Consider the following 13,810-nt stretch of genomic DNA (forward strand, 5'->3'; position numbering starts at 1 on the left):
GTATTGCAAAGCACTAAGTCTGACATGCTGTTTTTATTTTATTGTTGAGTGTCGCATTACAGGTGCGTCTGCAGCTATTCCAGGTAAAATGCAAACTGTTTGGTTTCCAGATTGGCACGGATTGGCACGATTTTTCTTCTTCTAAATTACAGGTGTTGGTGCAACCATCTTTCCTCTATGGTGCAACCTGAACTAACCCAGTTATAAAACCCTGTGTAGGAATAAGGAAATTTTACTGAACTTTAGGGTCATAATGAGACCCTTTTTTCAGGGTAAAATTTCGAGCACTTCTTTTTCACTAAATTTGCCAATTATTTTGTTAAAGGGTCTGCATGCGTTTGGTATGGTGATGACTATACTTTATATGAAAGTTTCTGCAAATAAAAAGTTACTTGGTAAAAAGTACAGCAGCCTTGGGTAGTATAATGCATTTTGAGAAACTTTCCACTTGGAAGTACAGCGGTTAAGAACACAAATTTTTTTAAATTTTGTTTAAAGAATACTATAGCCTGCAAAGAAATCACAAGCCATTTTCTTATTTTGGTTGCCCTCAAAGCTTGATAAAGTATCGTGCAGATCGTCGATGACATCATGTAGGTCAGGTTTCTTGTGTTTTCAAGTGAAAACAGGATACATTTCACAAGCGTTGGTTTTTATTATTTGCAAAGTGGATTGAAACTATGTGGACAGAATTGAATGAACCCTCACAATAAAACCAACATCGTTGTACACCTTCGACAAGAATCCAACAACTATAAAAATACACTGACAGGAAAATTCATACAGTGCACAGCTTGTATGAAATCATTGTTTTGTCTGTTTTGAAAATGAAAACAGGACATCTAATTCACTGGATGAACATTTTTTCACACGGGTTGGTTTTGAAAAGTTGATTGAAACTAGTGGACAAAATTGAAAGAACTCTTCCAACAAAACCAACATCATTACACACCTTCAACCAACTACACAATTACAAGAAACCTCATACAGCGAACATCATTGTATGAATGTGTTTGTTTTGTTCATTGTACTATATTCGGGTAAACATGAATTTGTTTTTGTCCACGAGTCTAATATAATACTTGAATCATATCCTTGTTCCATTGATGATAGGCTACAACATAAAGCTTTTCAAACTGTTCTCTGAAATGACACAACTTTCTTTTAAGCAGAAGTCATTTTTCAGAGAATGACATTTCAAACTTGACTTGTCTTTCAAACCTTTTGATGTAAAACTTCACTCAGTAATTAGAGGCGGCTCCCCTCCGCAATTACTGTAAGTGACAGTGTATAATGTCAAAGGGGTTTGTGGTTTTTCCTGTGGTTTCTGTGGTTTAGTATCAAGGGGGTCTCACCTGATCCTGTGGTTAGAGCTGATGATGTAGTTAGATGATGATAGTTTAGGGGAAAATGACACCAATCTGTGTTAAGGTTATGAATTGGATATGGACCTTTTAAATCACTTCCTACTACCATGGAGGAAATGTGCTACTATAATTTGTTGTAGTCCCTATTTCTGAAGAAAAAGTGAACTCCGAGAAAAAGCAAAAGGTCAGGTTCATTGTGTATTACGTAATTGGAGGGAAGGGGGGGGGGGCTCTGAACCCTAACCCCTGTCCCTTTATAAGATAAAAGAAAAGGAAACCTGAATACTGACTTTTACTGTGTACAATCCCATTGCAGAAATAATACTTCCCTTTCACATTTTATCAAAATATAAACAATACAAAATCATTCTTTAAAACAACAAACCAAATCTACAGTTTGTATACATGTGGGTATTATTTATTCATATACTTTTTTACAAAATAGTATTTTTTTTTAGAATACATGTATAAAGGTTTAAAGTTTTATTGGAACCTTTTTAGTTTGGTTGGGGGGGGGGGGGGGCGGTGGGGGTTGCATATGAATTTAGGAGCATATTTCTTAAAGGAAGGGCAACACCAGACTGCTATTTCTGAATAATTTCAAATAACCCAATTATCCCCAGCCGTGACACTTCACACTTGCTTCGTCCTTCGGATGGGACGTTAAGCCATTGGACCCATGTGTTGTGTAACGCATCTAAAAGAACCCAGTGCACTTTTGCGAAAAGAGAAGGGGTTCGCCCTGGTGTTCCTGGTCGGATCGGCAGCAAATTGTGCCACAGCACCTTGTAAAAATATTACATGGTGCTATCCGGATTAGATCTCATAATTCTAAAACATGGTCCCAAATCTTGCAGGAAATACTGTATGTTAGTTACAGCGCCAGGACCGTCACAGAGTGACGGACATGTGCGCTATATAAGAAGCCGCAATTATTATTATTAATAACCATCTTCTCTTTTACTTTGTGAAATTAATAGCTGTCACCAAGACTCCTTGCACAATCTGGACCACTTATGATGTCATTGTTTTGTTATGATCAGAGAATGCTGAGAATTTTCCAGGTCATCAGATCAGGAGTTTGTTGAGTTATGTTTTCTAAGTACACAGGATATTCAGAACAGGGAATCAATCAAAGTCGTTAATCTGTCACTGGGACCAATAGAACTGCTTGGTGTGAACCTTGTCTTAAAGGCACTGGACACTGGTTGGTAATTACTCAAATTGTGTATTAGCGTAAAAAACTTACTTCGTAATGAGCAATTGAGAGCTGTTGATAGTATAAAACATGTGAGAAACGACTTCCTTTAAAAATAGGTAGTAGATTTTGAGAGAGAGGTAATTTCTCATTAAAATATTTGAATCTGAGAAAGACTTCAGGTCTGTAGCCTTTCTCATGCATCTGAAAGCACACAAGTTTGCGCAACAATTAAGGGTGTTTTTCTTTCACTATATTCTTGCAATGACTTTGATGACAAATTCAGCAAAAATTTCTACAGATTTCATTAGTTATTGCATATGTTGGGATACACCAAGTGAGAATACTGGTCTTTGACCAACTTAGTCCAGGGCCTATAGTACGCATGTGCATGAGCCAAATTTCCATGCTAATCCGAGAAAATAGGCTTGATGTAAGCGCAGAATTTCTGCTTCTGCAAGCGCCGATTCTTTGCTTACGTTAACAAAGCAATGACATTGGGCCCGATGTCTTGTTCCAGTGAGTCGAGTGTAACTGCTACTAGACCCTGACCCTGACGTGAACTTGCTGATACTAGTTGGGTAGATAGGTGAAATATTTGGGGAGATCGTGCCTGTGATGATCACGTAATTTGGCACTCAGTCAGAGTATGTCATGAGAAAGATATTTGGCTGCGGACCAATCCATTTCTGTCCAATTTCACACGTCCTGGGGTGGATTTCACAAAGAGTTAGGACTAGTCTTATCTCGACTTAGGACGAGTACCTCGTCCTAACTTAAGACTAGCTATGCGTTTTTGATATCTCTTAGGACTGGTCCTAAGTTAGGACTAGTAGTCCTAACTCTTTGTGAAATAGACCCCTGGTCTGCCCTAACTGCGATGCTCCTAATTTAGCCAGATAAACACAAATTTAATGCTAAACAATTTATTTAGTACATATACATAATCAAAATATATAGAGTACACTAACAAAAAATATTTTAGTCTATTTTTGTACATTAAAATGTTTATTTGTGTAGATTTCTTTTTAAAGCTTTACTGCTTTTTATATACATTTTGTGCCTAAAACTTATTTTGTGAGCGTATAAAATATGACAGTTACATATATGTATAGTGCTTTGTCAGCATGAAGTGTTATTATAAGCACTTTCAGAAAAGAGAGATAACAAATAGCAGAACAAAGAGAGAAAACTGAAGAAGAAAAACAAAGTTTTTTTGTGTGTGATCATTATTAGAGTGATGATGATAAGCGCAAGGGTGTTTTTTTTCCCCTTTCATTATTCTCTTGCAACTCCAATGACTAATTAAGTCAATGTTTTTTTTTTTGAGATTTGTTATTTGATGCGTACACGTATGTTGGGATACTCCAAGTGAGAATACTGGTCTTTGGATAACTACCAAAGGTGTTCAGTGCCTTTAAAGACACTGGACACTATTGGTAATTGTCAAAGACCAGTCTTCTCAATTGCTGTCTCACGACATGTGCATAAATAACAAACCTGTGAAAATTTGAGCTCAATCAGTTGTTGAAGTTGCGAGAAAATAATGAAAGAATAAACACCCTTGTCAGGTGAAGTTGTGTGCTTTCAGATGCTCGATTACGAGACCTCAAATTCTAAATCTGAGGTCTCGAAATCAAATTCGTGGAAAATTACCTCTTTCTCGAAGAGTACTCCACTTCAGAGGGAGCCGTTTCTCACAATGTTTTTTACTACCAACATCTCCCCATTACTCGTTACCAAGTAAGGTTTGATGCTAATAATTGTTATGAGTAATTACCAATAGTGTCTAGTGCCTTTAAAACAAAAGAACTAAAAACAAAGAGCAAGCTGGACAGAGCAAGAGTGAGAGAGAAAGAGATGTGGTCGAAAATATGGAGTTGGAAAAAGAAGTGTCTTTAAAAACAGGCTTAAGGGTGACGCTGGCGATGTCTCCTAAGCTCACGTGTTACATCAGCACCGGTCTCGGTCAGGCACTGCTTCAAATCTTTGTTCCTCTGCCACTGGCACATGTCGTGTCCTTCTTTTGGCATGCACTTGGAGTGCGCCGCGACGCAGTCGTCCTCTTGGTAACCGATTCCGTGTCTGTCGTAACTGTCATGGGCCATGTAGGGGCAGGTGTTGTCAGGCATATGGGCGGCACATTGGGGGGAGTGGCATGTTGCAATCTGAAACAGCAATCCAATACAAATTATTTTTTTTATTTTTTTTTTTTTTATTTTTTTATTATTGACATCCAACAGCGGAAAGCCGCCACTTACAGGAATCGTTAAAAACTATGTAAAAATATAAATTTAAATATGAATACAAATATAACAATATATAACATTAAAAGTGAGGTAACTTCTGTTATCCCTCTGAGAACTGAATCTCTGGGAGACGGGAACCTTTATATAAAACTGAATCAAAAAAATGTACTTGGTGTCGTATGTCTAGTTATATAAGATTTGAGGCATTGCATGGTGAGGTATCAATATATATTTGGGTTGCGATAACACCATGTAGAGTTTGGTCTTAGAGAACTGTCTAGCTTTATTCTACTACCGCAGAGGGGGTTCGGGAGACTTCTCAGTTCTTAAAAGAACTGTCCTACTTTTTTAACTATTACCTGGGACTACTGCTTTAGCTTATAGGATTGTGATTAACTGTACTACCGCGGGGTCAGTTCTTGGTCTCAACGTTTCGACTAGCTTGCTCTAGTCATCGTTAGGAGACTGACTTGTTTGTTTGTTTTCTCCATTTAGCAAGATGCCTTTCCTCATTTTCACTAGTGTAGTGTTCTAGCAATATTTGGATGAGTTAAACCAGTTTTGGAAGATTGCCACTGGGATTTATTTAAATTTAAAAACAGAAATACGCGATTTATTAATATATTTTTGTGTTTCCGTAATGTTTTTGGAACAGTATTTTGCAGCGTGCATAGCTTGATTTTTTTTTTTTTCAGATACCAATATAAACCACAGGGGAAACTGACTGGGTCAATTTTAAAATGATTTTGGGGGTTGATCAAAGAATTGACTGAAGTGGGATTCGAACCAATGACCTCCGGATTACCGTGCCGGCGCTCTACCAACTGAGCTATCTAGCCCTTTGATGGCAGTGTCCCTATTATTATTATTTTTAACAAGTTCTTTGAAGAAGGGTAAAGGAATGTTAGTAGGTAATTGGTGCTTGGCATCAGTTTGAAACATTTAACTTATTTCTAATTCCTCTGGGCAGTAATAAGAAAGTTTGTATTACCTGACATTTGTCGCAGAATTGGCCGTAGTTGCTTCGGAGTCCTTGCTTTTGTCTTTTGGAGACAGTCTTATACTCAAGTACCAAGTCACATCTGCCAATCTGACCCTGGATAGCACCTATAGTCAAAACAAATTAGAGTTAGTACTCTAATTAATACCTCATCGTTACGACTCTTTTGTGAATGACCACAAGGATGTGATATTGAATAGCAGAGCTGTCTATCTCCTTTGGGCCATTGGTTTTGTTATCACTTAATACTGAATGTGATTTTGAAAGGTGCGAAAATCCAATGTTAATATAGCCAGGTCCCAGACAGTGGATGTGATTTTAGTTAAAAATTCAGACAGTGGATGTGATTTTAGCAAGGCGCTAACATAGAATGTGATTTTGGAGTTTAATGACTTTAATCCTAGATGTGATTTCTGGCTCGGGTGTGATTTTAGATAATCCCTGACAAAATCACATTATAGCTCTTAAATCACATCTACTGAAATCACATCTCCATTTTAGTAGAGAAATCACATCCAGGCCGTTCATAGTGGAAGTGTCTGGAGGTTGATGGAGACAGCATTTTCGTTTTCTTTGTTCAAGACTCTTCTTTTTTATTAATATCTCTACATGGACCGCTATTACAAGAGTGCAGGCTCTCACCATAGACCGCTATCACCCCGAAGAACGACTATCACAACACGCTGGTGATGATAGATACTGGTTAAGTTTTTGCTCTGGATTGTGTCAACCAACCAGCTCCAAGGTTATGCAAAAACTTTTTAGTTATTTGTGGTGGGCTGCGATAGCGCCCTCTCTAGTTGTCATTACAGTGAAATTTTTTGTATTTTTTGTATTTTGAGTGGAGCTCTTTAGACTGGGTTTGTTCAACTCCACTAAGTACACTTATCTTTTATGGAAAATTAATTGGAATATAAATCAATTTATTAAGTAGATAGAGGCTACTGGAAGCTAATGGACTATGAACAAACGGTGATATTACATATAAAACAAAAAGGGAGATCAATACATGATAAAAAGCAAAATAATTAGTACAAGTAAAAAGACTTAACTTAAAGCAAACAGAACAAAAGGACAGTAACTGAAAAGGTGTCATAACTTTGCTTGCATGTCTCCTGAGTTAAGATTGACTCTAAGATTGTATCTTTCTAAGGTAAGAAAAGGATGCTTCTGATATCAATCTTCTTCTTAATTATTGTGTCCACACACACTAGATATTGTGTTTCAGCCAGAACTGAACACAGTTCCTAGTGATATCATTGTAATCTGCAAGGTCCTCAGTTTTGCATTCTAGCTCCAGTGGTATGGGGCATCTCAGGAGGTGCTCCATGGTTTGTGGCTCTGTCTTACATACACAGGTCACGTCTTCAGAGTCTATCTATCTGATATCAATTATAAGCTACAAGGGAAACTAACTGGGTAAATGTTAAATGATTTGGGTTGAACAAAGACAAATTGGTTTGGAGTGGTGCTTTACCACCTGAGCTATCTAGCCATATGTTTGCATACCCTACTTTGTCAATGTCCTGATATAATAATAATCTCACTGTTGTCTTGTTTACAAACTTTTGACCCCCCCCCCCCCCCCTAAAAACAACTAAAGAAATTTCCCTCACCTCCTAAAATGTAGGATTTTCCTCTTTTGAGCTCCACACCGCAGAACATTCCTCCCGGATAGAAACTCTTAATCTGAACCTCCTCTCCTTCCCTCATGGAGTCTGTCTTCCCCTCTACCGTCTTGTAGACCTTCTCGATCTTGACGGTGTATAAGATCTCGTAGTTCCAGGGTTCTTGGCTCATGATGCTCTTTCGTTCCTCATCGTCTCGACGATGACCTGGCATCGCATCAAGAGGAGGCCAAGATTGTTGTCCGATGTTGTCTTGAAAATCTGTCGCAGGAATGCAAATTTATGTGCCATTTTATCTTCTGCTGTTCACAAACGGAAATACCTCTGTATATAACATTATGCGAATGGGATAATTATCGTTGTTTTCTTGGAGATGCTAGCTTAAAAATTAACAGAGTGAAATTTGTATAAGCTTTAATGTGATAGTTTCAATGATTTTCAAACTTATTTTCCATTTAATATTAGTGGCTTCTTATATAGCGCTATTATCCATCACTCAGTGAAACTCAAGGCAATTCAACACACAGTATTTTCCTGCTAGGTATGTGGGACTACGCTTGAATTATGAGACCTACTTCTTTTACATAGCACCATGTAAAGGTGCTGTGGCACAAAATGCTGCCAATCCTGCGGGCGTTTTTGTTTTTACACTCACATCAGATAACCTTATAAAATATAACAAGAGTGCCTCAAAGGGTGGGGGGGGGGGGGGGGGGCTTGTTTAACGAAAATTAAATAACCAGTTCTAGCTAGCCATAAGGTGACCCCCTTGTGCCCTTGTCGATGGGGGGTTAAAGGTTTTGATATTAGCTTTTGTTCTTTTATCTTTCTCCATCTGCAAATATTGCTTCATGTTCTCAGACTAAACAGGAATAACAAATATTGAATAAATTCTAATTTGAAACTCTGTAAAGTAAGCACTAAACTACAGTGACAAACAAAAATGTGTTTTTTGTAGCATTCGGATGACGACCAGCTTGTTTAAATAAGAAGAAAAAAGAAGTTTTTCACAGTTCATATCTATTGCTTTATTATTTGGCTTATCAAAGCATGTACACAAGTTGACTATGCAATAAAGTGACTTTGGTTATTGGTTCTACTGTTAAGTGGACTGTTTTACTGATAAGACTAGTGTTACTACAGGTAAAAAATAATGTTAATATTAATGGAGTCATTTTTTCTTGGTAATCGTTGGAGATAAAAATTACAGTTAGTTTCAATTACCGTCAGGGTTTGGTACGGGATCCGTTTCAGTAACGGCCGCCTCATCTGCTTTGCTTGTGGTCACTGACACTGGCAGGCGATCGGTGGTTGGCCGTGTCGGGGATGTTGCTACGGTATGGTTCTTAACTTCCTTGTCTGGCGTGCTTGTGCGACCACTGGCTGGTGTGTCTGTGGTCGGGTTCGTCACTGTGTCTGTATCAGTTTCCGGCACCGTGTGTGGCTCTGTTGGCAACCTCTGGATCAGCTGCCACTGTAGGGATTCCACTTTGGCACGGACGACTGAAAAAGAGAGTGAAAATGTTTGTTACATAAAAGACGATTACTGTGCCAAGAGTTAACCAAATGATCGCTTTCATCCTGCCTCCGTTTTGCCTCGTCATATTTTTATTTACTCATGTTCTTTGAGCAGAAAGAGTCATTAGTTGTCCTCATTACAGAAAGAAAACAAATGTTCTGGACCCATTTCATAGAGTCGCTTAAGCAGAAAATATTGCTTAGCAGTTACAAAGCAGATGAGCATGTACATATGGGACCTCAAAATCTAAGTCTGAGGTCTCACAATGTTTTTTACAATCAACAGCTCTCCATTGCTTGTTACCAAGTACGTTTTATGCTCGCAATTATTTTGAGTAATTACCAATAGTGTCCAGTGCCTATAAGTAATTTTAACTTTTCTATGATTTATCAAAATAACTAAAGTACTTTAAATGTTTTTATCAATGACCTTGAAAAGTTATATGGAGATTCCCAGGGGGGGTGGGGGGATCTTTCAAGGCTTTCTATGTCTTAAAGCCATTGTACACTTTCGGTAAACAGTATTGTCCAAGTCCCACACTTCGTGTATCACAACTTATATATAAAATAACAATCCTGTGGAAATTTAGACTCAATCGGACATCGGAGTCGGGAGAAAATAACGGGAAAACCCACTCCTGTTTTCGCGCGTTTCGCAGTGTCATGACATGTGTTTATAACAAATCCGTAATTCTCGTTAACGAGAATTTATATTGTTTTACCGTTTTCTCAAAAAGTAAAGCATTTCATGGACTAATATTTCAAGAGAAGTCTTTCACCATTACCTTCTATAAACCCTGTAAATTATTTGTAAATCTGTGAACCTTTTTTTTTTTTTTTTTTCTGTACCGAAAGGGTCCAATGGCTTTAAAAGTCCTTTCTGCTCTGAGCTGACTGGGTCTTAACTGCTATTGCTAATTTCAGCGTCATTACCAAACATACACAAACCCTTTAACGTTGCGTGATAGTGTTGCCACCCTGGTTACTTTCCTAGTGTTTTCTTAACCCAGGAGGTCAGGCAGGTTTGCAGGTCTCACAAGACCAATAAACTTACAAATATTGTCAGACCGAAAGAAAATAAATCACCGCTAGGCAGTGATTTAAACAACCTTAAGACTCCCAGCAGTTGAGGCATTTACGCATATATATTAATCTTACAGGTGTGGAACATGAGAACATAGTTAATACAAGGTGCTATTAATCTTGCTGCCCTTTCAGCCCCTTGGGGGTGTTGGAACATAGGGGTGTCACCCCCTGGACCATTGCCAATTTTTATAGTTGCATCAGTCACAAGATTTCTTTTACAGAGAAAGTCCAAAGTTTTCTTTTAAAGGCAGTTTAATCAAAATAATTATTGGCATAAAACCTGTCTAAGTCTTGTGACGAGTAATGGGGAGAGGTTGATGGTATAAAACATTGTGAGAAACAGCTCCCTCTGAAGTGGCGTAGTTTTCGAGAAAGAAGTAATTTTCCACGAATTTGATTTCGAGACCTCAGATTTAGAACTTGAGGTCTCGAAATCAACCATCTCCCAACTTCGATGACCGATTTAGCTCAAATTTTCACAGGTTTGTTATTTTATGCATATTTTGAGATACACCAACTGTGAAGGCTAGTCTTTGAAAATTACCAATAGTGCCCACTGCCTTTAACAAATGTTATTTAACGGCGAAGGGTTAACCTTAAAAATATTTTCAAGATTAAAATTATTCTGTTTTCTTTTCAAGAAAACGGTTATCAGATAACTTTCCTGGTTTTCACATCAACTATAAACACTGTGCATCTGGAAGAGTTTTCTAGATTTGTGTTTTACGTTATATTTTGTACACACAAGTACTTTTCAGCGTAAAGGAGCCGAAAAACATTGAAACAAATGAAATTGCTTTTCACACAAAATGTTGATAACAGGTTTGTTTTTTTTAAATAAAAAGATAAGAAGTTATTGACACAACTATTAATAAGAAGTATGCATTGTTTGATAAGGCAAAGTAAAACAACATTCTTTCTTTGATTGTTTCAAGCATGTTTACACAAACTATCATCACACTAGACATTTTATTATGATTCCAACAAATCCGTTACATTTATATTAGGATTTTGTAAAAAATTAAATAAAAAAATAACTGGCAGCACTGACGATTTCCTTATTGTACTATCAATGCTGATTTGTCTGTATTGATTTTGACCCTTTTTGACAGAAGAAAAACTGTACGTTAAAGGGTTATACACTTAAGTTTTCAATACAAAATAGTGCTGTTATGTTAGTGGAGTTTTTCGGACCAATCATCCCCACATTTGCCGTAAATCCAAAAGGTGGGGGGGGGGGGGACTTATTTGTCAAACCATAGTGTTGTTATTATGTCAGTGGAGTTGTTCGGACCCAACTTGAGAATCATGCCCACACTTGCCATAACTTAATTCCCAAACGGCTTCAAACGTTACAAAAAAGTTGTGTTATATGTCAGTGGAGTTGTTCCGTTCAACTTTAGAATCGTCCCCACACTTGCCATAACTAAAGTCCAAAATGGCTTCCGAAGTTTTTTTTTGGGGGGGGGGGAATTTATTTGTCACAAGTACTCACCATAGAGTGCTCTACAGTAATGCTGCTGAGGATGTAGTGTTGTACATTGACATCCAGAAGCGCTCTCAATGTACGCCATTGCGAAGACTGCAACCAAAATCTGTAATCCAACTCTCGACATCTTGGAGTTCGCTCTCGTTCAAAAGTCAAAACAAAAGTCAAAGGTACAAATAGTTTCCCTGCAACAAGAACGCTCTATGAACTCTGAAGAAAAAAAAACTCACAACAAGTTCCCTGCAAATTATGAGAGTTGATTCAGAGGCGAGGATCACTCCTTAGTTTGGGAGAGAACTGTTTGGCCTTTTATAACCGACGACAGTCTTTGTGATTTTAGAAGTATTTTCGATTCAACATCCTCAATCCTGGTTGTGTGAGTAATTTCATTGGAACACTCTGAGGTATGGGCTATGAGCTATATGGACCTACCAATAGGAAGTCAGCACATCATATTTGGGTGATTATGGGGTTACGTTCAAAGCTAATGTAACGCCACAGGATGTAGACTCAATGACTTTACTTGTGCCACAGATCGAGTGATGTAATTCAATAAGGGCAGGCTACGGGAAACAGCATGGTAGGGAAACCTTTCCCATGGTCAGTCCATTAAATGATGTTACTCCCTGTGGGATTTCATAGCCTGCCTTGACATTCATATATATATTTATTTTGTAGGCCTATATACTTTGTTTCTTTGTTTCTTTGATTGTTTGTTTGTTTGTTTAGATGATCTTATCATCAAGGAAACTCGGCAAACTCCCAAAAGGGGGATATACGCGCCAAGTTGACAACCGTCAATCTCTCTCATACAAACATTTAGCGTCTATGAAAGTTAACAATCATCAATAATGCAAGGTGTCCCCCCTTTACCATTCTTGTCAGATCTGTCAAATCCATACAGTGAGGAGAATGAATTATGATGATTCTCAGTCTAGTTCACCAACCCCAAATCTGGTGTTGTCAGCAGCAGAGTGTGGGTTTGAATCCCCGCTCTTGACACTTGTGCCCTTGAGCAAGGCACTTTACCATAATTGCTTCATAAACTTTTGGAAGGTAGTGCATTCTGGTATACCAACCAGGCTCCTAGTTGATGATACCCATGCCTACATCCTTACATACTTTGAAGGGGGTTGTCCTGTTTTAGCCCCGGGAGTAGGTGGCAACTGGTTGCAATATTTGAGAATCCAAATCAATTGATTGTAGCACCTTGAAGTGGCCATCGCGGCCGTGCTCTCGGTGAAAAAAAAAATGTTTTAACTAATAAATTCTACAATAACCAACTAACCATTTCATCTTAATTCAAACCTTCAAATGACTTCCCACCCCAAACTTCTCCAAGCTAAATTCCACGAACACTCCCACCCCAAATTAGCCCTCCTCCCACACCGTCACTTACACTATCTTCTGTTTGAATTATCAATTTCCCCCCACTGGACAATTCATTACCATGGTTGTGGTAACGCTATTGATATATTTTGTAACAGTTAATTTCCTTCACCCAATCTGGTCGCCCACCCTTATTTGATACAGGATTGGAGACGGTTTTTGATAATACATCATACCCAGGACTCACGGAATCCTCATAACGTGTCAAACACATCATGGTCATATTAATAAACAGATCACACCATCCAAAAAAAAAGTACAACGACCTCTCGATGACACAAAAGCAGAATGTATTGTTTGAGTTCCATTGTCATGAACGAATGACATCACTGATACCAAGGACACAATCCTAGATAGGGACATGTTGCATTGTTAGTGTAGGGTTGATAGATATAGTGTTACCATCCCCCCCCCCCCAAGCTATCGTCACCATAACTTTTTTACGAACAATAGAGTACGTCCCTACAATCACCACATAATTTCCTTGACTCAACCTCCCCTGACTGTTTTGTATGCATCAGTGCTGCCAGTGTTGCCAAATATGTAATCAGTCGAGAGTACTATTTTAATGTAAAGTTTATCGACCCAAACACCACACGCAATCAGTTTACTACTATAGAGGTTGGTATTGTTGAAAGCTTATCAAATAATAAACCACAAGGGAAACTGATTGGGTATGTTTTAAGTGATTTGGAGTTTAACAAAGAGATTGACTAGAGTGGGACTTGAACTTGCAGCCTCCGGATTCATGTGATGGTGCTAGACCAACTGTCGAGCCCTTATATTGGTATCTGACCGACACCCCAAAACAAAAATATTGACAAACTAGAGAAATCGCTAATATTACAGCTGACGGAACGCTGACGGCTCATTAATCTGGACGGGG

At 38.2% G+C, this 13,810-nt stretch overlaps 2 protein-coding genes across 3 annotated transcripts in view; one reads left to right on the plus strand and one right to left on the minus strand.

Moving 5' to 3' along the window:
- The window catches only part of LOC139954456 (synapsin-3-like), a 288,306-nt gene that overhangs the window by 124,511 nt on the left and 149,985 nt on the right, over positions 1–13,810 (plus strand). The window lies entirely within an intron of this gene.
- Positions 1,778–12,040, minus strand: LOC139933898 (uncharacterized). Its single transcript, XM_071928130.1, has 5 exons — positions 11,542–12,040; positions 8,667–8,945; positions 7,431–7,703; positions 5,806–5,921; positions 1,778–4,733 (listed from the first exon to the last, which is right to left on the minus strand). Exons 1-5 carry the CDS (start codon positions 11,660–11,662, stop codon positions 4,476–4,478), a joined length of 1,047 nt encoding a protein of 348 aa, XP_071784231.1. The 5' UTR covers positions 11,663–12,040; the 3' UTR covers positions 1,778–4,475.

The sequence above is a fragment of the Asterias amurensis genome, chromosome 2 (genome assembly GCF_032118995.1).
Source record: "Asterias amurensis chromosome 2, ASM3211899v1".
NCBI classification, from domain to species: domain Eukaryota; kingdom Metazoa; phylum Echinodermata; class Asteroidea; order Forcipulatida; family Asteriidae; genus Asterias; species Asterias amurensis.

Coding starts and splice junctions, on each gene's coding strand:
- LOC139933898 (XM_071928130.1), bottom strand. CDS start 11,662: ATGTCGAGAGTTGGATTACAGATTTTGGTTGCAGTCTTCGCAATGGCG. Junction 8,946..11,541: donor TTACTGTAGAGCACTCTATG/GTGAGTACTTGT, acceptor TCTCTTTTTCAG/TCGTCCGTGCCAAAGTGGAA. Junction 7,704..8,666: donor TCCCGTACCAAACCCTGACG/GTAATTGAAACT, acceptor TTCCTGCGACAG/ATTTTCAAGACAACATCGGA.